Source organism: Hyperoodon ampullatus (genome assembly GCF_949752795.1).
Source record: "Hyperoodon ampullatus genome assembly, chromosome: 8".
Classification (NCBI taxonomy): domain Eukaryota; kingdom Metazoa; phylum Chordata; class Mammalia; order Artiodactyla; family Ziphiidae; genus Hyperoodon; species Hyperoodon ampullatus.
In genome coordinates this window covers 93162619-93188967 of record NC_136921.1, presented here as the reverse complement: position 1 = coordinate 93188967, position 26349 = coordinate 93162619, and the positions used below count along the sequence as shown (strand labels likewise).

At 36.3% G+C, this 26349-nt stretch overlaps 2 protein-coding genes across 4 annotated transcripts in view; both read left to right on the top strand.

Annotated features, from left to right (window-relative positions):
* TTN (titin) overlaps positions 1–26349 on the top strand; it is a gene marked incomplete at both ends in the record, with an annotated part of 282756 nt that overhangs the window by 97249 nt on the left and 159158 nt on the right. The gene's annotated exons all lie outside the window — the stretch shown is intronic.
* LOC307056949 (titin-like) overlaps positions 1–26349 on the top strand; it is a gene marked incomplete at both ends in the record, with an annotated part of 88625 nt that overhangs the window by 21468 nt on the left and 40808 nt on the right. The window contains 31 exons of the mRNA XM_079709934.1: positions 84–362; positions 882–1169; positions 1282–1560; positions 1675–1953; positions 2043–2321; positions 2919–3206; positions 3337–3624; positions 4160–4450; positions 7368–7655; positions 8242–8334; positions 8455–8740; positions 9521–9704; positions 9911–10000; positions 10097–10364; positions 10473–10733; positions 12577–12786; positions 12993–13070; positions 13173–13199; positions 13611–13670; positions 13980–14063; positions 15938–16012; positions 17020–17073; positions 18172–18576; positions 19282–19344; positions 19705–19776; positions 19939–20016; positions 20592–20681; positions 22847–22930; positions 25593–25697; positions 25921–26001; positions 26148–26228. Coding sequence (XP_079566060.1) covers positions 84–362; positions 882–1169; positions 1282–1560; positions 1675–1953; positions 2043–2321; positions 2919–3206; positions 3337–3624; positions 4160–4450; positions 7368–7655; positions 8242–8334; positions 8455–8740; positions 9521–9704; positions 9911–10000; positions 10097–10364; positions 10473–10733; positions 12577–12786; positions 12993–13070; positions 13173–13199; positions 13611–13670; positions 13980–14063; positions 15938–16012; positions 17020–17073; positions 18172–18576; positions 19282–19344; positions 19705–19776; positions 19939–20016; positions 20592–20681; positions 22847–22930; positions 25593–25697; positions 25921–26001; positions 26148–26228 — 5388 coding nt within the window. The remainder of the gene's footprint in view (positions 1–83; positions 363–881; positions 1170–1281; positions 1561–1674; positions 1954–2042; positions 2322–2918; positions 3207–3336; positions 3625–4159; positions 4451–7367; positions 7656–8241; positions 8335–8454; positions 8741–9520; positions 9705–9910; positions 10001–10096; positions 10365–10472; positions 10734–12576; positions 12787–12992; positions 13071–13172; positions 13200–13610; positions 13671–13979; positions 14064–15937; positions 16013–17019; positions 17074–18171; positions 18577–19281; positions 19345–19704; positions 19777–19938; positions 20017–20591; positions 20682–22846; positions 22931–25592; positions 25698–25920; positions 26002–26147; positions 26229–26349) is intronic.

Here is a 26349-nt window from a genome sequence, read left to right as displayed (position 1 = left end):
GGCACACACTTACCAGTACTCGTGTCTTCTTTAGTTTTTCAATGTGATTTTAACATTTGAACACAATTTACATCTCGTTCCAGAGCCTGCAGCAATTGTCGAAAAGCCAAAATCCATAAAAGTGACCACGGGAGACACTTGTACCTTGGAGTGCATGGTCACTGGCACACCCGAACTCACTACTAAGTGGTTTAAGGATGCAAAAGAGCTGACAAGTGATAGCAAATACAAAATAAGCTTCTTCAACAAACTATCTGGCCTTAAGATTATTAACATGGCCCCCAGTGACAGTGGGGTGTACAGTTTTGAGGTGCAAAACCCTGTGGGCAAAGACAGCTGCACAGCCTCTGTTCATGTTTCAGGTTGGTTGGTTGGGCTTTTGTTTCAATGTTATGATAGTATAGTTCCTGGTTTAGATACGTGTGTATGAGAAACTCCACATTCTACAGCATGACATGAGTCTGACATCCTCTGAATCAGCAAAATCAGAGGTAGTAGACCTATAGAGTTAGAAGAAAACCGAGTCCAAAAGTTCTATCCCTTTCTTTTGGAGGAATTTCCACAATTCAGGGTGGTAGGAGTAACACTTAATCCCTGGATAAGGAATAAGGATATGTGGTCTTCTACTGTCACTTATGCTGGAGTGATTCTCCACATAATGATTCACAGCAAAGAGAGACCAAAATTCCTAATAAGTCAACTAGCACATCTTGTCCACTGATTCTCAAAGCTTTCCACGGTGTGACCCCACTGGGAACTCTGTGATATCCTCACAGAAGAGCTAAATGGATCTAGGCGTATTCCCTCAAAAAGACAATAATTCTCTCTTCAAATCATTTTATAACTGATGTCCTTGTTTGTTTGATTTTTATCACATTCAGACCGAACTGTTCCTCCTTCGTTCACAAGAAAATTGAAAGAGACAAATGGTCTGTCTGGTTCCTCAGTGGTAATGGAGTGTAAAGTCTATGGATCACCTCCAATCTCCGTCTCCTGGTTCCATGAAGGAAACGAGATCAGCAGTGGCAGGAAGTACCAGACCACCCTGACGGATAACACTTGTGCCTTAACTGTGAACATGCTGGAAGAATCGGACGCCGGCAACTACACATGTATAGCTACTAATGTGGCTGGTTCTGATGAGTGCAGTGCTCCTTTGACTGTGAGAGGTCAGCTAAAAATAACAGCAAAATAGAATTGCATTTCATTATTTATCCAACATTTTTGTCATCAAAATTCAAAAGTAGTAAACTTTTTCCGGTATGTGCTTTTTTTGTTTAGAACCACCATCTTTTGTTCAGAAACCTGATCCCATGGATGTTTTAACTGGAACAAATGTAACTTTCACAAGCCTTGTAAAAGGAACACCCCCGTTCAGTGTCAGCTGGTTCAAGGGTAGCAGTGAACTAGTACCAGGGGACAGATGTAATGTGTCTTTGGAGGGTTCAGTTGCTGAACTGGAGCTGTTTGATGTAGATACATCACAAAGTGGAGAATATACCTGCATCGTTAGTAATGAAGCTGGCAAAGCTTCTTGTACAACACATCTATATGTAAAAGGTTTGTTTGACTGCCATTCTGCATTTTTACAATTAATATACATGAAGTAATAGGTGTGCCTGTATCTGCATGTGTATGTGCTTTATTTCATGTTTTTCAATTTGCCTGCTACAGCCCCAGCCAAATTTGTGAAGAAGCTCAATGATTACAGCCTAGAGAAAGGAAAACCCCTGATCCTAGAGGGCACATATACTGGAACTCTTCCCATTTCAGTTACATGGAAGAAAAATGGCACAAATATAACTCCTTCTCAGAGGTGTAATATAACCACAACTGAAAAATCTGCAATCCTGGAAATTCCAAGCAGCACAGTGGAGGATTCAGGACAGTACAACTGCTACATTGAAAATGCTGCCGGGAAAGACTCCTGTTCAGCACAAATCCTGATACTAGGTTTGTTATGATTGCACATTCGTATCTTTATATACAAATAACCATCCTGGCATGTCTCCTTCATGACTGGTTATCTCTCTTGGCTGCAGAACCACCATATTTTGTCAAGCAGTTGGAGCCTGTGAAGGTGACCATTGGAGATTCTGCCTCTTTGCAATGCCAACTTGCTGGGACCCCTGAAATTGGGGTGTCCTGGTATAAAGGAGATACGAAATTGAGACCCACGACTGCCTACAAAATGCATTTTAGGAACAATGTTGCTACACTTGTTTTCAACCAGGTTGATAGTAATGACAGTGGAGAATATATCTGCAGGGCTGAAAACAGTGTGGGAGAGGTTTCTTCATCAACTTTCCTGACTGTTCAAGGTGATTGCAATATTTTTTAAGTGAATGAATGTGTTTCTTTTGAACAAGATTTAAAATATCTGGCGAGGGTCTTCTTTTTAGGAAAATCTTTCCAAATGCAAAACTTTCTGCTTAAGTAGTTCTGCCTACAAATTAGCAGTTGATCTTTTTTGATCGCCTTAACAGAGAGAGATAAAATGACTAAATCTTCAGTTGGAAGGATCATGTCATCATTTGTCTCTATAATTAAATCTTTCAGAAAAATGAGTAACCGTATTTTTAAAAATTCCACCTATGGGTGTCTCATGCAGATTGCTAGAAAGCAGTCTTAAAAAGTAAGAAAATCTGCTACATGCCGGAGACGTACCTTAAGCCAATCAGTTTCTCTGTTGGCTTACATATTTTTACACCTACCGTGAGTCAGCATGGCATCAAAGTAAAACTTTTGCTCCAAAAATTTACCTGCTTTTCTTTGAGTCCAAGTTAATTCAAGATATGTGAATACCTCCTGATAATTTTACAGGACTCCCATTATTTATATAACAATAATTGTGAGAAGAATATTCAGTAAATTCCAAATATCCAGAAGTATTCATTACCTTAATTCCATTCCTACAGAGGAAAAACTTCCACCGTCGTTTTCTCGACAGTTGAGAGATGTTCAAGAAACGGTCGGGCTGCCAGTTGTTTTTGAGTGTGCTGTCAGTGGATCAGAACCTATCTCGGTGTCTTGGTTTAAAGATGGCAAGCCATTGAAAGACGGCCCCAATGTACAAACATCATTTTTAGATAATGTAGCCACTCTCAATATTTTTCAAACAGATCGGAGTTTTGCAGGCCAATATTCTTGCACAGCTACAAATCCTATAGGTTCTGCTTCTTCCAGTGCCAGACTCATTCTCACAGGTGTGTGGATTCTTAAATTTCTATAATTAAAATTTTTATAACCAAATTTGAAATTAGGGGAGGATGACTTGTGTGAACTGGGATGGTCAGGTATGGAGCCTGAAACCTTGTCTTTCTGCTCTCCTCTCAGAGGGGAAGAACCCGCCCTTCTTTGACATCCCTCTTGCCCCTGTGGATGCTGTGGTGGGAGACAGTGCAGACTTTGAGTGCCATGTGACTGGGACACAACCAATAAAGGTCACCTGGGCCAAAGACAACAGAGAGATCCAAAGTGGCGGAAACTATCAGATTAGTTATCTGGAAAACAGTGCCCACCTGACAATCCTGAAAGTAGACAAAGGAGACTCTGGACAGTATATGTGCTATGCTGTCAATGAAGTGGGAGAGGACTCCTGCGTGGCTCAGCTCAGTATAAAAGGTATCTTTGTATATCACATCCTAAGGGTGTGGTTTTATTAGGACAGATAAAATTTAGCACATTTTTAAACCACTGACATAAAAGTGTTTCAGAAGAACTAAGTTTCTCTAGAGAAAAGGTGATCTTTTAAAATCTGTATTTCTGTAAGTGTTTGTATATCCTACATAACCCCAAGACCACTCCTTCCCCCACCCTTTTTTTTCTTTTACAAATATCTGGTTCTGTAAATGACCATAAGTTATTCTTATCATCCATCCCATAAATCAGAGAGCAGTTTAAAATAAGCCTGTGAAAATAAAGAAAAAAACCCACAACATTGTAAATCAACTATATGCCAATGTAAAATTAAAAAATTGTTTTAATTTAAAAATAAGCTTGTGGAAGGAGGCCAAAATGTTTAGGAACATTACACTGATATGCTGTATTCAGTTGGTCAGCATTGACTTTGAACTTAAAATATGACCTTTATTGAAAAGCCTCCTATTAGTAACCTACTTCTGGATTCCACTTCATATATCCTTGAACTTTCTTACAGAGCGGCTAATTCCACCAAGTTTCACTAAAAAACTCTCGGAGACAGTGGAAGAAACAGAAAGGAACTCTTTCAAACTCGAGGGCCATGTTGCTGGTTCCCAGCCTATTTCTGTCACTTGGTACAAAAATAACGTAGAGATCCATCCAACGTCTAACTGTGAAATCACATTCAAGAACAACACACTTCTGCTGCAAGTCAAGAAGGCAGGCATGGATGATGCTGGTTTGTACACATGCAAAGTGTCGAATGATGCAGGCTCTGCTCTGTGTACATCTTCAGTCGTCATCAAAGGTAAGTCACCTTCAGAGTCCCTGGCATGATGTGTTTTTCTTTACTGCCTATTAGACAGCCATGTGTGTTTCTGCTGACATCTCGACCAAGTAAGTTATAACAGATATGAATATATATTATTTAATTGGCTTGCCACAATTCCACATATGCTTACTAAAAAATATATATTAGTTGTAATTTAAGTACGTGGCCCAGGAAAGTAGGTGTCATATAATAAATGGACTATACCTTAGCTTGTAAATCACATCTCGACATTCTCTCAGGTAGTTAGAAGTCTAAGTCTACTTTGAAATTCATACATAAGTGACATATAAATTTTTATGAGGCACATTTGTTTTGAAATTTTTAAAAATTTTAATCATTGAATATTGCATTACCTTTGCTTATTATGAGTTTTATCACATTCTGAAACATTCTCTTTTCTAAGGATATTTCTAAAGGATTATTTTCTGACATATATTGCCCAAAGCTTTTAGCCTGTAAATGAATATTAACCTCATACAAAAGGGTAAAATTTGCTCAGAAAGAAAAAAAAATGGGTGGAAAGATGTTGCATATCATTATGAATACACAGTCATAGCTTGAGGCAAAGAAATAGACTGTATTGTTTAAGGAGATCTTCTCAATCTGATCCTCTAACCATAATGGCTTCATCCATATAACTTTTTTTTCTTTTTTTTTTTCTTAACATCTTTATTGGGGTATAATTGCTTTACAATTGTGTGTTAGTTTCTGCTGTATAACAAAGTGAATCAGCTATACACATATATATATCCCCATATCTCCTCCTTATTATGTCTCCCTCCCACCCTCCCTATCCCAACCCTCTAGGTGGTCACAAAGCACTGAGCTGATCTCCCTGTGCTATGTAGCTGCTTCCCACTAGCTATCTATTTTACATTTGGTAGTGTATATATATCCATGCCACTCTCTCACTTCATCCCAGCTTACCCTTCCCCCTCCCCGTGTCCTCAAGTCCATTCTCTATGTCTGCGTCTTTATTCCCGTCCTGCCCCTAGGTTTGTCAGAACTTTTTTTTTTCTTATATTCCATATATATATGTTAGCATACGGTATTTGTTTTTCTCTTTCTGACTTACTTCACTCTGTATGACAGACTCTAGGTCCATCCACCTCACTACAAATAACTCAATTTCGTTTCTTTTTATGGCTGAGTAATATTCCATTGTATATATGTGTCACATCTTCTTTATCCATTCATCTGTCGATGGACACTTAGGTTGCTTCCATGTCCTGGCTATTGTAAATAGTGCTGCAATGAACATTGTGGTACATGACTCTTTTTGAATTATGGTTTTCTCAGGGTATATGCCCAGTAGTGGGATTGCTGGGTCATATGGTAGTTCTATTTTTAGCTTTTTAAGGAAACTCCATACTGTTCTCCATCGTGGCTGTATCAATTTACATTCCCACCAACAGTGCAAGAGGGTTCCCTTTTCTCCACACCCTCTCCAACATTTATTGTTTGTAAATTTTTTGATGATGGCCATTCTGACTGGTGTGAGCTGATACCTCACTGTAGTTTTGATTTGCATTTCTCTAATGATTAGTGATGTTGAGCATCCTTTCATGTGTTTGTTGGCAATCTGTATATCTTCTTTGGAGAAATGTCTATTTAGGTCTTCTGCCCATTTTTGGATTGGGTTGTTTGTTTTTTTGATATTGAGCTGCATGAGCTGCTTGTAAATTTTGGAGATTAATCCTTTGTCAATTGGTTCATTTGCAAATATTTTCTCCCATTCTGAGGGTTGTCTTTTCATCTTGTTTATGGTTTCCTTTGCTGTGCAAAAGCTTTTAAGTTTCATTAGGTCCCATTTGTTTCATCCATATAATTATGAGGCAGTTCATCAAAATCACTTTACAGTCTAACTTCCTTGAACAGCTGGGACTTAATTACCAACTCTGATGATCTAGCTGGCCATGTCAACGTGCACAGACAGTAGGTTAATATCATCAATAGATTAATATTACTAATAGCTAATATCATTGAGTTAACTTTTTATAATTCTAATTTCATCACTCACTTAATAGTACTTAAATGCGTTTGATTTTTAAAACATTTAGTTAAATGAAGAACGTGTACTTAGCGGTGGCTTTTTTACATTCATGATGGTTTTACATTGAGTAGATAAATACTTTCTATAGAATTCTGAGGCTTTTTATCCATAGAGTTTAAAAATGAATAGATATCAGAAGTTTTCATCTTTGCAATCATGAATATTGCTTATTTTCCTTATATGTAGATCTCAGAACCATTCAATAAAATCATTACATAACACCAAGCTATACATGGCCTTCCCATCATGTTACTGATATCTTCTTCACTGGTTTTCAGTTGAGCACTGAGCTTCAACGCCTCATTCCTCTGGGCAAAGGTTGGATTTTAAATGCTACTGTAGCTGCATATAATAGCTAAAGATGATCATAAGAGAAAATCACATATTAACATGTGGGCTCATGGTTACTCAAATGTTGGCTTTCTTTCCCAGAGGGTAGCAAACATTGTGTATCATGAGCAGAGTTCTCCAACAGGCCCTTCATTTTTAGGGTTCAGTGAAAATACAGCTGCATGCAGGTTTGAGAGAATCAACGGTGTGCTATATGACATCGAAATTTATAGGAACGGCCAGTGCAGTGTTTGCAGTGCCTAATGCTTGCAAAACACAGATGCTTGGGTAATTCATGGGCAGCATGGCATCTGTTCTTTGCTTGTTTTTAAACCTTTTTCTATTTATAAAATCCAACACATGTAACTATTGCTTTCAGAGACAAAGGTACATGATTCAGTTCTATTATAGCAACCAGTGCTACCTGCTAGAGGCAAAACTTGTTTCTTTTCTGAAGTTTAATATTTTTTTGTTTTTATGTTCCTCATGAAAATCCCTTTCTAATTCTAGCACCAAAGAAGCCGCCTGTGTTTGATCAGCACCCTACTCCAGTAACAGTTAGTGAAGGAGAATTCGTGCAGCTCAGCTGCCACGTCCAGGGATCCGAACCGATCAGGATCCAGTGGTTGAAGGCTGGCAGGGAAATAAAGCCCTCAGACAGATGCAACTTCAGCTTTGCTAATGGGACTGCTGTGCTGGAACTCAAGGATGTGGCTAAAGCAGATGCGGGAGATTATGTGTGTAAAGCTTCAAATGTGGCTGGAAGTGACACTTGCAAATCAAAAGTGACCATTAAAGGTACAGACACCTCAAAACTATTATTTGGATTAAGTCAACTGCTTGTGTTTATTTGCTTATTACAATTTAAGTAAGAATGGAATTAGATTTTTAGAATTATCAGTTACTGCTCATTTGCAATTTATAGTCTCCTTATTATAATTGAGATATTAGGTAATTTAGTGGCAATAATTTCCACACAAATTTTCTGAAAGTACCCCAAGTTCACCATCACACTTCTTGACCTTTTTTTCACCATATCTAAAAGGATGTAACTAAGTGGAGTTCCAAAAATGATCCTATAATAATGTGACATAAGGTAGCCTGATATCATATCCCTAAAGGAAATCTATATAATAAAACCAAGTTGAGAAATATAAAACTTGATGCTGTTAATGTGATTGCAGTTCAATCTGCATGTAATAGCTACAACTAGTTATAAATGTCTATGAAACTGCTTTGTCTTCTATAGTCCACTCTCATATAGAATGTGTAATATTTGAGACATTGCCAAATTCTTAAAGCCTGTCTTTCAAAGGAAATTACTTATTACAATTTGAAGGTAATTGTGCTTTTTTTAAAAAAATATGTAAACATGTTTTTTTAGACAAACCAGCTGCCGTCCCAGCAGCTAAGAAAGCAGCAGTAGATGGAAAACTCTTCTTCATATCAGAACCTCAGAGTATGAGAGTTGTAGAAAGTAAGTACTTCATGAAAATTACATCTTCATCTATCTTGTACATTTTACTGCTGATTTCATTTCAGAAAAACTGGTTTTGGAAAATTAAATTTTTATTGATTTGTTTTCATTGTTCCTTAGAAACCACTGCAACATTCATTGCGAAAGTTGGAGGTGATCCAGTTCCAGATGTTAAGTGGACAAAAGGGAAGTGGAGGAAATTGAGCCAAGGAGGTCGAATTTTTATCCACCAGAAAGACGGTGAAGCAAAGCTGGAGATCAGAGGCACCACAAAAACCGATTCTGGATTATACCGATGTGTCGCATTTAACAAGCATGGTGAAATTGAAAGTAATGTTAATCTACAGGTGGATGAAAGGAAGCCACAAGAGAAAATTGAAGGAGATCTTAGAGCAATGCTGAAAAAGTAAGTTCAGTAAAATACCATGCACGGTAATGTTCCATTCATGGACCATCCCCTCCAAGATTCAGATTGTGAAAGAACATTAGCATATAGACATTTTAACAGAAACAGATAAGCAAATACACAGTATTTGAGTCGAAGTTAGTGGTGCATTAACATCAATTTCTGAATAATCTTGAGAAAATTTTGAGAATGAGGTGAATTTTTATTAAAATTTTGAACAAAGGAAATGGCCTGTAGAGAAACCTGTGTGTCTAGGCATGAAATTTTTGTTTCTATGTGTAATTTCTCTTGCTCTGAATGGCCTTCTAGATCAACCATTTTAAACATTTTCCATAATTGCCAATAATTTCAAAACCAATTATGTTTCAACATCACTGTTAATCAATTAATCAACATTTAATTTCTACATATTTTCCTCATGATATATGTATTCTTTATTGATGCTTTCCATGGCTATTATTATTTTTCCTTATAATTCTTTCATTAGCCTCTTGTTGTAAAGCTTACAAAAATATTTTTGTTATCCTTTCTTAAACTCTTTGATCAAATTTCCATACTTTGTGACTATAGTCTGATCTTAATCCACTCCACCCCCGAACCCACAATTTTGTTTGTTTGTTTCACAATTAACATGGTAAAATTAGTAGTTCTTAAAAAAAAGGACACAAAACTATTCCTTTGTGAAAAAAATTTTATTATATTTATAATCTTTGAATGATGATAGACAATTCAAAATAAGTAGAAGACAGGTGATTCATGTTTATTTCTTATTTCATTTAGGACTCCAGCCTTAAAGAAAGGAGCTGGGGAAGAAGAGGAAATTGATATCTTGGAACTTCTCAAAAATATTGATCCAAAAGAATATGAAAAATATGCCCGCATGTATGGAATCACTGACTTCCGGGGTCTTCTTCAAGCATTTGAAATGCTAAAGCAAAGTCAAGTAGAAGAGACACATAGATTGGTATGATCTTTTGTATATAGTATCATCTTTAAAAATTCACACTTGAAACATCTAACATACGCCTTTTGAGTTTCCAGAACCCTACAGTTGTATAAGATCAGTTAATATAACCTAAGCAGCATCAAAAATGGAAGTTAAATATAATCATTTGTCCTCTAATTCAAATTTTATTGCATATGTAATACTTATGCTTTTTTTCTCCCTAGGAAATTGAGGAAATAGAGAAGTCAGAGAAGGAAGAGAAGGAATTTGAGGAGCTTGTATCATTTATTCAGCAAAGGCTGTCACAGACAGAGGTAAAATGAATTATGCTGATCACAAAATGAACAAATTATTATTGGAAATTACAAGGGAAGGAGTGACTAATGCATTTTAATTCTTTATTCTCCTAGCCTGTCACTTTGATCAAGGACATTGAAAATCAGACAGTTTTGAAAGATAATGATGCTGTGTTTGAAATTGACATTAAGATTAATTATCCAGAAATCAAGCTTTCATGGTACAAAGGGACTGAAAAACTGGAACCCAGTGATAAATTTGAAATAAGCATTGATGGTGATCAACATACACTCAGAGTCAAAAACTGTCAACTTAAAGATCAGGGCAATTATAGATTGGTGTGTGGTCCACACATCGCTAGTGCTAAACTAACTGTAATTGGTAAGGAAAAAGAGTTTTATTATTTTAAAAAAAACTTGTGAGATGAATTTACTACTGAATACATCACATGTGATATTGTACAAAATGTATATTGTATCATACCCACAGAGCCTGCCTGGGAACGGCATCTTCAGGATGTTACTTTGAAAGAAGGCCAGACTTGTATCATGACTTGCCAGTTTTCTGTGCCAAATGTAAAATCCGAATGGTTCAGAAATGGCAGAATCCTTAAACCCCAAGGTAGATATAAAACAGAAGTGGAGCACAAAGTCCATAAGCTGACCATTGCAGATGTTCGAGCAGAGGACCAGGGTCAGTACACCTGCAAATACGAAGACCTTGAAACTTCAGCGGAGCTCAGAATTGAAGGTGGGTGAAAGACTGTGGCTGGAGTTATCACAGCGTCAGTCAGTGGCAAATGTTGTGCAGGACCCCTGCAACCCTGCCATCACATGTATCTTAAAGCGCTTGTGTGGTCTCATTTACCAACATACATACTCATAGCACTCGCTCACGTCTCAAAATCCATTTGAAATCAAAACGGAAGTATTCACATAAGTGCCGATTCTGTTGCATAGTTCTTTTTGACCTGAAGTAGATTTCACTCTAAACCATGACTTGACTTTCTAACACTTATTTCTGTTAAATTTCATAATTATGCTAAATTCAATAATTTTTTACAATTCTATTAAATGCCATAATTCTCACATCTATGATTTTGAATTTTAGAAATAAATCTTAGAAAGGACCAGATTTCATGGCTATGTATCTTGAGGATCTTGGCTAGGAGCTGACATTTTGTTTACAGGAATCAATTTGACTCTATCTGTATGAAACGTTATAGATAAAATTAACAACATATGTGATGTGTGATTAGCAGCTATTTTTCAAAAATAATTATTTCATAGGAAAATCATATTCCAACCTCTGAATCTCTGAAATGAAGTGGAATCCTAGGACTTAGGAGCAACAATATTTATTTCCTAAAGACCTACACCTTTAGACTGTATTCAGCAACATTTGGCTCTAATCATGGGCTCTACTTCTAGGCGTTGCCATTTATAGCTGTTGAAATAACTATGTGACTTATTTACATAAGCATTTCAACATCTCTGACTTGCTTTACAGTGGATATCAAGGCCTGGTTGTATTTTAAAGTTCAGAAATTTTAAATCTTTTTTCATTTAAAGGATCCAGTTGAAACCACTTATCATTTTTTAAATAATTGCCTCCTTTTATATGATCCTTCAAAGAAAAGCTCACCAGAGTACATATGACATCTAAGCTATTCATGATACTGCAGTACGTTGAATTCCAGCCTTCCAGATAAAATTTTGCAGAAGGACCTCCACGCCAGCCTATTCTCTTGCTACATACCCTGCCTTTCCCAGTGGGTGGACTTCATGCCTGCCCACGTGTGCTTACAAAGCAGGTTTCAGAACTCTTCAAAATGAATTCTTTGAAATTTAGAAGTGCAGATTTCCTACTGAGTTTGAAATTATTTTAACAGGGAAAGTTATACAAGCCAAAAAATAAACAATTCTAGATCCTGAATAGCAGAATTATTTTACAGAGGAAAGAAAGAATTTCAAAGGGGAATGAGAAGTATACAGTAAAAATTTAAGTTTATGTGCCCTTTATTTTGAAGCCCCCATTTCACTAACATTTTTTTATTTTTTAAATTATTTTATTTTTTGCGGTACACGGGCCTCTCACTGTTGTGGCCTCTCCCGTTGCGGAGCACAGGCTCCAGACGCGCAGGCTCAGCAGCCGTGGCTCATGGGCCCAGCTGCTCTGCGGCACAGGGATCCTCCCGGACTGGGGCACGAACCCGTGTCCCCTGCATCGGCAGGCGGACTCCCAACCACCGCGCCACCAGAGAAGCCCTCACTAACATTTTTAAAGTTTAAATTTTACTTTTGGGTTATAAGCACCCTTGACTGTTGCCTTCATGTAAATATTGTAGGGACTTTCAGGGATTTCTTTAAACTTTCCCACATTGATCCTGTAGGAATACACTTAAGTATTGGGATAATTTTTTGTTACTGATGCGAAGAAGTGCACTTTCTTCTTGTTTTATCTTTTCAGCCTTTTTCTGCTATTTTCCAATCAGATAAAAAGATAAGAGACTTTAAACATCTGTGGGGAAAGCACAGTGAAAGAAATTCCTCCCCAAACAATCTAAATTTGAACTCTTTTTGTACTTAAACAGCTGAACCAATTCAGTTTACGAAGCGCATACAGAACATTGTGGTGAGTGAGCATCAGTCTGCCACCTTCGAGTGCGAAGTGTCCTTCGATGACGCCATTGTAACGTGGTATAAAGGACCAACAGAGCTGACCGAGAGCCAGAAATACAACTTCAGGAATGATGGTCGCTGCCATTATATGACCATCCACAACGTGACCCCAGATGACGAAGGTAACTTAATTGACAGTGTCCCTGTGACTATATAATTTCAACTTTGTCTGTTTTATTTATTTCTACTCTAGTTTATGCTTATACTCTGTAGTTCTATCTAGATTACTTTTTTAGGAAAGAGGAATATAAATAAATACTATATTTAAATAAAGAAGCATTATTTACAAACATATCAGAAAACAAACGTTTCATGATGTTTTCCTTAGGTGTCTATTCAGTAATTGCTCGACTGGAGCCCAGAGGTGAAGCAAGAAGCACAGCAGAGCTGTACTTAACAACTAAAGGTCAGAAAACACCCCATTCAAATCACAGTGCAATCTTGGAAACAAAGTAGCCTGCCAAGACAATTCTAAATTTAAAAAAATATCATTTTTTTTCTTTTGCAGAAATCAAACTTGAGATGAAGCCTCCTGGTAAGTTAAAAAAAAGAATCAATACTTACAATACATTCAGTGTAATTTTGTAAATGATAGAAGCCAAACTAACATGTCTAAAAATATTATTTCTTTTTTTCAGTAAAATATTATTCAGTAAAATTATTTTCAGTAAAATAATACCAATGTTAGGCTTTGTGAGTTTGGGAAATTAGAGATAATGAGGTCACATTCAGCTGATATCTAGGATCAAGTTTGGCCGTAGAACAAATTTTCACAGGGAATAAATTTGCATGTGTGGCTGCCTACAAAAGAATCTTAATATCTTTGTTTCTATATGTTAAATTCTGCTGTTGGAAATGCCTGACAATCAAACACATCTTAGTTGTCTAATAAATATCTGTGTTTTCAGTCTCTCGGTGCTTATTATCATCAAATGTCCCTTTTCAGATATTCCTGACTCCAGAGTTCCAATTCCAACCATGCCTATCAGAGCAGTACCACCAGAAGGTAAGATCCAGCACCATGACCCCTGGGCTTGAAGCTGCAGTATCCTACCACTAGGAACTTACCAATGCCAAACCATAGCATACAGCAAGAACAAATTCTTTCTCATCATATTCTTCACTGTGTAATTAAAAATCAAAGCAAAAGAGTAGTTACAATTATAAATAGATGCTAATTTTGTTTGTTCTGATTGTTGAATTGCTGCTATATCACCTTTGAAGTACTGAAAGAAATGCATGAGACTTTTCATCACATTTCACACAAAATAAGAAACCAAACTATGTTACTTATGATGGCATTTATTTTCTTCAGAAATTCCTCCTACGGCGGTTCCTCCCATCCCCCTGTTGCTACCATCACCTGAAGAAAAGAAACCACCAGCAAAACGTATTGAAGGTATTATATGTTATCTACCTAAATGTCAAAATATAGAACTATTACAGACCTGGAAAATGTCGTTTAATGCAACATGTTGGCCCTCTAGTGGTCAGCAGTTTGAATTGCCTTTCAAAATGTAAATTATATGCTCTTTAAGTATTAACTAAATATGTAAGAAATGTGCCTAAAAGTCTGAAAATCATCAGATAAAAAAACAAATATGATGCTTAATATTAAAGTATTTTATTTTAAAGGAATCACTTAAGCATTAATGGCAAACTGATTTCACATTTCATATTTTCCTAACTACTACATAAAGCAATAAAATAATACAGTCAAATTCTAGTGAAGCTTATAGAAATAAAAAATACTAGTGTATAGTCAGATTTAAAATTATAGATTGTGTTTTCTCCCAATTACACTGTTAACTACGCTAAAATTCACTATTTTGTTATAAAAATATGATTTAGAATATCTTTGATATTTTTAATTTATTTTTTTAAGCTAAGGAAAGAGCTCTCCAATAACCTCATGAGTGTGCCAGGAAATTGTCCTTCTCAGATATTTCAGTAGATAAATTGTACTATTTGTGGCCCCAAACTGCTCAACTAATCAATCAACAGACTGCCTGGGACTTTCTAGAGTTCTGGGGAGTTCAGAATTGCTGTCAGAATTCTCCCAGCATCATCAGGGAAAAATTCTGCATGTCAAAGTCACATTTTTCCAAAGTCAAGCCACCATTACTGTAGTAGTTTCCATGGTTTGACATGCTAGTTCCCTAATATCTACTACAATTGGTGTCAAAAGCTTGAGCTAGTTTTCAGCCAGCCTCAGGGGAAATTCAGTTAAAAAAAAAAACAAAAAAACACTTCCAGTTTTATGACTACTACAATCTCAATAACAAAGAAAAGCATTTTTATAATTTATATGAACATAATTAACTATATTTCACCTACTTATGATAGCAAAAATGAATAAGAATCAAAAATCATAAAATAGATTTCCACTTATATTTGTTGTCAGGAATAATAATTTATATTAATGAATGATTTGAGTGTTAGTGTCAACATGACTTAAGTTTGAGTGCCCACTGGGAAACTTGAGAAATTAAATCATATTTTAAAAATTCAAGAGTGTTATTTATTCATGAATACTAGGAGCCCATAATCAAGTTACGATCAGGGGCCAGGATCAAGGTATAATGTCAGAAATGACAAAAGAAAACTTCCACAATATAGCATAGGTGGGACTTTAATTTTACTAATTCACTTGTTATTCTTTTTCCTGAAAAATATAAAGTGTTCTTACCTAAGTGAAATGAAGATGAAAAGGTGTACCTCTTCTATTTATGATATCACTTGGGTCTACTCTAGATGTTTGAAAACTTTAAGCAGGCATAAAATCAGTGAAGATGTAAGATCATCCTTCATATTCTATCTCCCTCCAAAAAAATTGTTCTGTTTTCTAGTCCAAGATCTTTCTGAAACAGATATCTTGCAATAATGTGCAGAATCTCTTGTTACCATCAAAACATATTTTAAAAAAAAATATTTCAGGACTTACCTTGTGGTGCAGTGGTTAAGAATCTGCCTGCCAATGCAGGGGACATGGGTTCAATCCCTGGTCCTGGAAGATCCCACATACTGTGGAGCAGTTATGCCCATGTGCTGCAACTACTGAGCCCACGGGCCTAGAGCCCGTGCTCCTCAATAAGAGAAGCCACCACAAGGAGAAGCCTGAGCACCACAGCTAGAGAAAGCCTTTGCACAGCAATGAAGACCCAATGCAGCCAAAAATAAATAAATAAAATAAATTTTTTAAAAAATTCAGTAAACCTCCCAGTTTCATGAAAATATTTTAGTAAAATTTACATCTGACATCTCATTTTTTAGTGACCAAAAAAGCTGTGAAGAAAGATGCTAAAAAAGTTGTCGCAAAGCCCAAAGAAGAGGCACCACCACCTAAAGGTATTATAATTAATCAAAATTCAGTCTTACTGCTTTTCTCTTGGTTAAAAATTTAAATCCCAAATAGTGGAGGATAGAGGAAGGTTAAGAGTGTGAATTCACAAAATGGTACCTCTTCCTTTACTCACCCTCACCCTCTTCTTTGATTCAGTCCTCACTTTCTCTCAACTTTCTTTCTTTTCCCCTTTTTTTCCTCCCCTATCATCCTGTGCCTGTGTCTACACATGGCACCCAATGGCAACACCAGAGAGTTCTCATTATCTCTGGATAGTGATTTAAAGAAGGTACTGCCCTCTGGTCCAACAGCTGGTCTTGATCAAGTCACACCAACAGAAGGTCAATGGCTGGCACTAATTTTAAGTGGCCACTCCAGCCCAACTCAGCACCCTTCCTGGTTCACCTGAGCTAAATGTCAATACTTGCAGGGAAAAAAAAAATACTTTTTGCAGGGGGATCAATTTAGTTACTTTAAATTTTTATTATACCCTGGAAAATTTTTAGGAAGAAGATGGTATAACTAAATTTAAGCAAATAGTTTTATCCATCTGGCTAAGATTAAAGTACAGCAACCTCCTAAAAAAAGGAGAATCCAGGAGCATAGGGCACGATTCACTGAGACTTTTTTTTTTGTGGTCATTTGTGAGATGTTATAGAATAAGACAAATCTCAAAAAACATGGCTATTTCCAAAACTTTATTGTTAATCACTGAAAAAATTAAACATGCATTATTTTTAGCATCAGACATACTGAATATTCTCTTTATGTTTCATGTTAATTTAAATTGTTTTGAATCAACATAAACTAGAATAAAACTTCAGCCTTCCTGCGTTTTCATTAACATGGCATTGTGTAGCATTTCTGGTGAGCTAAATTTGGATCTTATAAAAGCATTTGATATATGGGTAGTAGTCACAGATCATACAAATGGCTTACAAGGGTATACAGGATTAGTAAGCATTAAAAAACTTATAGTCTAAAGATAAACATGTATTTTATGTTTTCAAAGTTCCAGAGGTTGCCAAGAAGCCCCCACCTCCTACTGCCTTAATTCCAGCAGAAGGTAAATGAAATATTTTATTCTATTTATTTCTGAGATTTGCATCTCTGCGTGGTATTCTTATTTTATGTATCAGGCTTCCAACTTATTATAAAGTTGTAGAGTCTCCTCTGCTACAGTAAAATTAGCAGTGGAAATGATGGCTACTTCATACTGGTCTAATTCCAGGAAAGAAAAACCCAGGCAAATGTTTATGCAGCCTCAGTGCGGTGGACTCAGGGAAAGAAGTGGTGAAGGCTAGAAAGGGAGGGGATCCCTTATTGTTTCAACTGTAGCTAACACAAATGTTAAGGATCATATGAATAATGTTAGCCTTAATATCTTTAAAGTTGTCATATGAAAGCAACTAACTGATTTGGTTACATGATTTTAAATATTGTCTTTATCAAATTGACTAAAAAGTTATATTCGATAGTCAAAAATATAGCTTTAAAATTAGTACTGTTGGGCTTCTCTGGTGGTGCAGTCGTTGAGTGTCCACCTGCCAATGCAGGGGACGCAGGTTCGTGCCCCAGTCCGGGAAGATCCCACATGCCACGGAGCGGCTGGGCCCGTGAGCCATAGCCGCTGAGCCTGTGCGTCCGGAGCCTGTGCTCCGCAACGGGAGAGGCCACAACAGTGAGAGGCCCGCGTACCACAAAAAAATAAATAAATAATAAATAAATAAATAAAATTAGTACTGTTTTTGAAAGAATAGTTTGGAATTTAAGTAACTGCAGAAATATTAAAAATAAATTCCACAAAATGATCAAATATTAAGATATTCCATGGGGGGAAAAAAAGGGTTTTACAAACTGGAGCGCCCATGAAACAATGGAAGATGTGTTCATTCGATAATATTTACTGAATGCCATGTTGTTCACACCAGAAAAACCCTCAGGTTAAGAGTAGAGTGTCTCTTGACCCTCCTGACTGTGTTCCATAATCAACAAAAATTTAAACAGAACCAACCCAAAGAAAACGTAAATGATCAATATAAGGCTGAGATCTCAGATACTGATACTGCTTGACTACATAGACTTTCATTTCGGGAAGTACTTGTATGGATATAATTAACATGTTCATATTATCTTTTTAAATTAATTAATTTATTTATTTTAGCCCCTGAAGTGATTGATGTATCCTCCAAGGCTGAAGAAGTGAAAATAATGACCATAACCAGAAAGAAAGAGGTCCAGAAAGAGAAAGAAGCTGTGTATGAGAAAAAGGAAGCAGTCTACGAGGAGAAGAAAGTTCACATAGACTCTTTGGAAGAACCTTATGACGAACTAGAGGTAGAACCATACACGGAGCCATATGAAGAACCTTACTATGAGGAACCAGATGAAGACTATGAAGAGACCCAGGTAGAAGCTAAAAGGGAAGTTCATGAGGAATGGGAAGAAGATTTTGAAGAAGGGCAAGAATACTATGAAAGGGAAGAAGGTTACGAGGAAGGGGAAGAAGAGTGGGAGGAGACTTCCCAAGAAAGAGAAGTCGTCCAAGTTCAAAAGGAGGCTTATGAAGGTATGTATTAACTGGGTGACTTTCTCCTCTTTTCCTCATTTTTTGCTCAGTTCTTTATATTTTCAAGGTTATTAACCTGATTTGCAATGGATATGAAATAGATGAAATGACCATTTCTATTTTGTAAAGTTAGAAATCTTTAGAATCTTTAAAAGCATCATTTTGTTCAGAGTTACTTTCATGCTTTGATATTGTACGTTGAATCATTTAATCGTATTACTAAGACTGAATTCCAAGTGCTCTTTTCTAATGCAGAGGTTCAAGTTTTAGTTTCACTGCCTCACTGCACCTCTGCTTGATCCTGCTTCTAAATCCAGCATGAGTAATCCTGTTAGCAATAAAGATCCCAAATACAATCATTTACACAGTTGTATATGATTCTTTTTTTTTTTTTTTTTTTTTTTTTTTTTTTTTTTTGTGGTACGCGGGCCTCTCACTGTTGTGGCCTCTCCCGTTGCGGAGCACAGGCTCCGGACGCGCAGGCTCAGCAGCCATGGCTCACGGGCCCAGCCGCTCCACGGCATATGGGATCCTCCCAGACCGGGGCACGAACCCGTATCCCCTGCATCGGCAGGCGGACTCTCAACCACTGCGCCACCAGGGAGGCCCTGTATATGATTCTTAACTTATATCATTTGCCAACTGATACAATCTATTAGAACTTAACCTATTCAAGCACCCCTTATTACTGTGTTTTTGTTAAAGAATCACGTGAGAGGAAAATTCCAGCAAAAGTACCGGAAAAGAAAGAAGTACCACCTCCTAAAGGTATGTAATTGGAATTATTTATATAGATCACATCATTGATGTCATTATCATGGCTTGCTGGGCAAAAATGTATGAATCACCAGTTCAATCCAATAGGCACAACTTCTTCTGGAAGCTTCATTGTATCAGTGATTTTTTTTTCTAAGAATATCTACCTACTTCATTTAATTCAAATGTAAAATGATGATAAAAAGATTGTTGTGGTAAATATAAAAAATAACCAAAATACTTGAAGTACAGAGGCTTGTACTTAAAGTTCAGTGCAACAAACTTGTCTCTCTCTAAAAAATGAGAGAAAAAGAGAGAGACTATTTTAATAGAAATTCTAAAAGTACTGCAATTTTTTTAAAATGCTTGCAGTTGTAAAGAAGCCCGTAGTTGAAAAAATTGAAAAGACTTCTCGAAGAATGGAAGAAGTTCAAGTCACCAAAGGTATTATCATTTAAAACATTTCTAGTACCATGTACACAAGTAATTGTTTACTGATATATAGTCACGTTAGTTATTTATATAGTCATCTAAACTAAGATATTTTAAAATTTTGTGCAAAGCAATATTCTTCACAATGCAAATATATTTGTACATATTTTTAAGTACCCGAAGTTTCAAAGAAGATTGTTCCACAAAAACCTTCTCGGACTCCAGTGCAGGAAGAAGTTATTGAAGTGAAAGGTATACATCTTTGTCTTTCAGCTCCAAGTTTTAAACATTTTTATTTATGTGTATGACTATGTATACATATATTACTGAACAACTCACAACTCTGAAATCACCAAAATAAAGACATATTATATATATATTATATACATTTTATGTTACACATTTATATAATTTAATAATAACATTATCTTTGTTTTTAGTATCACTTTAAATTACATAATTTTTTTAATTAAAGAAGGATTTGTGTTTAATCAGTAGTCTTCTAACTTTACTGTGCCATGCATTCCATTCCATATAATATTCCTCATCCCCTCATTTATATGAATAAACCCTAATGGATTTGGGAAAGCACCACATCACGTGTGAAGAAGTTGTGTCTATTTGATTCCCATTTAATAATGTTTGATAAAGGCTGCATGGATTGTTTGTCCCTATAGATCAAAACGTGATTTGTTTTCTTGTCAATACTGAGTTTGTTCTCAAGCTATCATATTAACCCACTCATTCTGTGTCTAAACAAGCCGTGTATTTGATCTAATGTCTTGAACTGGAAAAAGAAATACTAATGTGAAATACTCTCTTTAAAGTACCTGCTGTACATACAAAGAAGATGGTTATTTCAGAAGAAAAGATGTTCTTTGCTTCTCACACAGAGGAGGAGGAGGTGTCAGTCACAGGTATAAGGCAAATTTGAATATGGGGCTCAAATGGAAGGGCTTGAGATGGATTTTTATCCCTCTTCTTATCTAATTTGTGATTATGTAGATATCTGTGTCTCCTTGTGAATCTGTCATCTTTTCATTTCGCATTTGTCTGTTTTAATTTGTATTTCAATATTCTTTGTAAATTGCAACACCACCCATAGTATGGCATACCAGGAACTAAAATGTACATTTTTTAAAGTCCCTGAGGTACAAAAGAAAACTGTCACCGAAGAGAAAATTCACGTTGCTGTTTCCAAAAAGATTGAGCCTCCACCTAAAGGTATTAGTGATTTATTCTAAGTTTAAAATCTTTCAAAAGTTCCAAAGTAAATATCTGAATATGTTAATATTAAATAATAAATTTAGTCACAGTCCACAGACCTATAGCCACTATGTGCAAATGACATCATAGGGAGATGAGAAGACCGTGAGGAGGGTATTGGAGAGAGGAATGACAATTCCTGGAGGCTCTGTTCCCTGCTTCATGGAGCTTACAATCTAGTGGCCAGCTGTTTAGAAAAAGAAATAGTGTCCTGGGGGCTTCCCTGGTGGTGCAGTGGTTAAGCATCCGCCTGCCAGTGCAGAGGACACGGGTTCAAGCCCTGGTCCGGGAAGATCCCACATGCCGCGGAGCAACTAAGCCCGTGCGCCACAACTACTGAGCCTGCACTCTAGAGCCTGTGAGCCACAACTACTGAAGTCCATGCACCTAGAGCCCGTGCTCCGCAACAGGAGAAGCCACCGCAATGAGAAGCCCGCGCACCACAACGAAGAGTAGCCCCCGCTCGCTGCAACTAGAGAAAGCCTGTGCACAGCAACGAAGGAAGACCCAACACAGCCAAAAATTAATTAATTAATTAATTAAATCTATTAAGAAAAGAAATACAGTGTCCTGGAGCCAGCTCATACCCACTCACCAGAGCTGATGGTTAAATTTTCAGGAATTTTGCTACCCAGCATTTAACGCCTCCATGATTAAAAGTTAAATTATATAAAATTAAATAAGTTATATTTAAAACTATGGTAATAAATGCTCAAAACTCATTACTATTCTCCTATTTTACTATTATCTATGTTTCTGAGGTTATGTTGATTGCCTCTGTGTTGTGGAAATAGTGGATAATTAGGCGCTACTTCTCATCCCTTCCCAACTCCGAGACAATGACATCATCGTTGGTAGCCAGGATACACGTATTTGCACCACCACAGAGGCTGGAACTTGGAAACTGGCAGTGGCTACAAATTAGGGCTCCCCTCCCTCCACCGACCCTCTCCTACACCCAGTCAAATTGTTAAGCATTTAGGATACAAAAATTATTTAAGATAATTGAATGCAGTTGTTCTAATGCTGCAGCTTTATAAAAGTAAAGTTTCTAAAACTGGTGTCTGAGGAACAGACACTGGCACCTCTGAGGAAGGGGTGCTCCTACCTGTTCCTAGGAAAGTGGAGGTTCCTTCAGTTAAAAATGAGTAACAGTCACATTTTCTAATTAGCCACTAGTTCATTGCCCTTAATCCTTGATTAACACGTAATTTTCTTGCATTCAATTGGTATAAAACCAGAATGTCTACTCTTTAAGTCTTGCAACAACATATGCCTTGTCAAAATGCACAATTTCTCAAAATCGACCCTTTCTTTTTTAAAAAGTCCCTGAGCCACCCAAGAAACCAGTCTCAGAGGAAATAGTCCCTGTTCCCCACCTTCCTAAAAAGGTGGAACCCCTACCAGCCAAAGGTAGAATCATATTTTTGAAAAAAATTTCTTAATGTCTGTCTTCTTGTACCTTTTTCTATTGGCTCTGTGTGTTAATGAGATAGTATCTGTAAACCATTTGTAATATATTTTAATTCTGTGTATGTTGATTTCATTAACTTGTGGTAATATGTTACACAAATGTCAATAATACTTCAGACTCCAGACCATGCTGATAGGGTCTTTGTCCACTTCATGTAATATATGTAATGTCTGTATGGTATTGATGTATTTAGCGTGTATTTTCATCACAAGTTACATGCTTGATATTAAATTACTTCTTAAATTCTTACACTCTTGCTGAGGATTTATGCTTTAATGTAATCTTAAATGTCTCACAAGGAGGCTAGAGTTCTCAATTGTTTCAACAATGGTGTCTTTAAAGTTCCTGAAGTTCCCAAGAAACCTGTGCCAGAGGAGAAAAAGCCAGTTCCTGTGCCTAAGAAGGAACCTGCCGCTCCCCCCAAAGGTATACCAGAACTGATCACAGGCTGACCCTTTGCCCAAATGCCAGTGCTTTGTTTTATACAGTCTTTGTACTTACTCTGCTGTCTACTTTGTGTCTTTTACATGCTCCTTGTGTTTTTCATTTATTTGTCAGCTTTGGGGGCTACACTCGACATACATTATTTGTGATACTGAACATTAAAAGAAGTTACTTTTAAAAAGTAACTATATCAAACTGCTGTCTTAAATTTTTAATATCTTCCCTCTCCTAGAGAAAGAAGAAATATTTATGAAACTCATTTTCTACAGGGCATGTTTCTAGGAAAAACTCTTTCAGCCCTCAACTATGTGACTTTTTCTTAATAAGAAAAAAAAACTTTCATGAGTTATGACAAGATACAAAGACTAACAGGAGGGTGTTTGGCAGAACTGAATGGTAATGGGGTAAAGATGTACACAGTGCTTCTGGGAACTGCCACTCTTCTGAAAAGTCAATAATGCCTACCCTTAAATAGTTGGAAACATCAACTTTTGGCATTTACTTTCACCATGTTTCTTGAGATATTAACTGAACATTGACATTTGCCATAAATGTTGCAATTATCTAATTAGTGAGTCAAGGGACCTTTCATATAGCGATGTTTGGATTCAAATGTGCTAATTCTTGCTTTAATTTTTTGGATTTGGTTGGTTTGGGGGGTTTTAGTGATAAAAGACACTACTTTATAGAGGCAATGAAGTAACAAACTGCACACATCTGGTCAGTTATAGAGAGATCCAGTATCATCCAACTTAGGAGAAAGCAGGCTCATACATTTTAAGAAGTGTTCTCTTTTGCCTGATTTCTCAGTGTTTCCATTTTCTTCCTTAATCAAATCTGCTTCTCTCTTTCTCAAATTCTTGGCTGTTTCAGAATTCTGGGTCTTTTTCTTTTATTCTTTTTTTTTAATTGAAGTACAGTTGTTGCACAATATTATATAACTTACAGGTGTACAATATAGTGATTCACAATTTTTAAAGGTTATACTCCATTTATAGTTATTATAGAATATTGGCTGTATTCTGTTGTACAATATATCCTTGTAGCTTATTTTGTACCTAATAGTTTGTACCTCTTAATCCCCTACTGCTCCTCCCTACTTACCTCTCCCCACTGGTAACCACTAACTTGTTCTCTATATCTGTGAGTATGCTTCTTTTTTGTTATGTTCACTAGTTTGTTGTATTTTTTAGATTCTACATGTAAGTGATATTATACAGTACTTGTCGCTCTCTGACTTATTTCATTTAGCCTAATACCCTCCAAGTCCATCCATGTATTTGCAAATGGCAGCACTTCATTCTTCTTTATGGCTGAGTAGTATTCCATTGTAAATATATACCACATCTTCTTTATCCATTCGTCTGTTGATGGACACTTAGGTTGCTTCTATATCTTGGCAATTGTAAATAATGCTGCTATAAACACTGTGGTGCATGTATCTTTTCAAATCAGAGTTTTTATTTCTTTAGGGTCTTTTTTTTAACCAAATGATTTTTAAGAATGATTTCTGATTATCTAATCATTAAAATATAATGATTATATGAAAATAAAATTGATTATAATGAAAAGGTTATATTGCTAAAACCAGTACTAATACCAAAGCCTCTTGGTCACTCCTGGAGGAGACTCAGAGGCATGTCTCATTTATACATGAAAATAAATACACTTAGTGACATGTATGTATAAACATCCCATGTATACATAACATAATATATACATGTATGAATGTGTATCTGTATAACTACATCAAGATATTGCAAATGCAAGTGTAGAGGTGCAGATGTTCAAAAAAATTGCCAGTATCTTATTTAAAATGGAAAAAATTACTACTGATAATGCATGCTGTTAGAACTGCACCAGCCACTTAAAAATTCAACATCATCAACACTTAAAATAGGTAAATTAAACCCATTGTAAACTTTCTTTGGGTCATAGACCCTATTGAAAACTATGGAGCCTTTTAGAGAAAAGCACATATATACATACCCACAAAATTTTGCACACAGAACTCCCCAAAGTCACTGACACACAGATGTCATACTGAGAGGGCTACCCTAGCTAAAGAGTGTTTCCTGAGTTTTATAGACGCCACAGGTGCACCAAAAAAGAAAAAACATTCAGAAGAGAAATAGAAAAATAATAATAATGATATAGATGCAACCATTCTAATGACATCTTAGTCTAAGATAGTCTTAGATAAAGTATACCCATTGTTGTTATGGATTCCATTTCTCAATACAAAGAGTAAAGGGATTTTTCTATATACTATATCCACACTCTATATTGTTTATATAATTACTGAGTAATTTGGTATTTTTATTGGAGTATAATTGCTTTACAATGTTGGACTAATTTGTTTTTATCAAAAGCATACCAATATGTAAAGAAAGAATGAATTCTGTGCACATCCTTCTGTGTATATAATTCATTTTTAATCTCCTAAATGCCTCTGTAACATTACTTGGGACATTTACCACATGTGACCTTTAGAAAACTATAGTTTAATTTTGTGCATTATTTTGCCGATGCATAGAAAACCTATAACATTAGTAAACTACGTAAAGATTTGTGTGTGTGTGCCTATATCCATTCATAAAAGTGACATATGGCTGAACTAACGTTCTATTTTAAAAACTTTAAGTCCCAGAGGTGCTCAGGAAACCTGTCCCTGAAGAAAAGATACCTGTCCCTGAAGAAAAGATTTCTGTTCCTGTTGCAAAGAAAAAGGAAGCTCCACCAGCTAAAGGTACAATGACTTGCTTAGTAAGGAAGCCCGTTTTTAGGTCTTGAGTATAAAACATTTTTGTGATTAATTATCTAATTTAGTTTGTTTCACTCAAAATGAATGTTTTATGGTGTAAGAATTCAACAAAACTGTCTGTCCACCTGCCTGCTTTCTTACAAAATATCTGTCCATTAGCTACTTTGGAAAATATAAAGTTAACTCTAAAAATTAATGTCTTTTCAAGTTCCTGAAGTACAGAAGAGGGTTGTCGCAGAAGAAAAAATAACCATCGTCACTGAAAGGGAGGAATCTCCACCACCAGCAGGTAACCTCATCCCATTTCCACAAAATAACCTTGTCTTCCCTTCAAGCTTCTTTAATTGCATATCTTCTTTAATGGGCCTGAAAGTTATATGTTGCTCATTTACTTTGCCTTTCTGAGTATTTTAAAATCAAATACTATCCTTTAAGTGCCGGAAATACCAAAGAAGAAAGTTCCCGAAGAAAAAAGACCTGTTCCTTGGAAAGAGGAAGAAGTTCCACCACCAAAAGGTATTGTCTCTCCATCTTTCCAAGAACCGTCTTTATAATATTATGTTCCTAGGCAAACAATGATTTTGTTAGTCTTGTGGTATATGTGCATCGTGAGTGTGTGTCTGTGTTTTGTGATGGT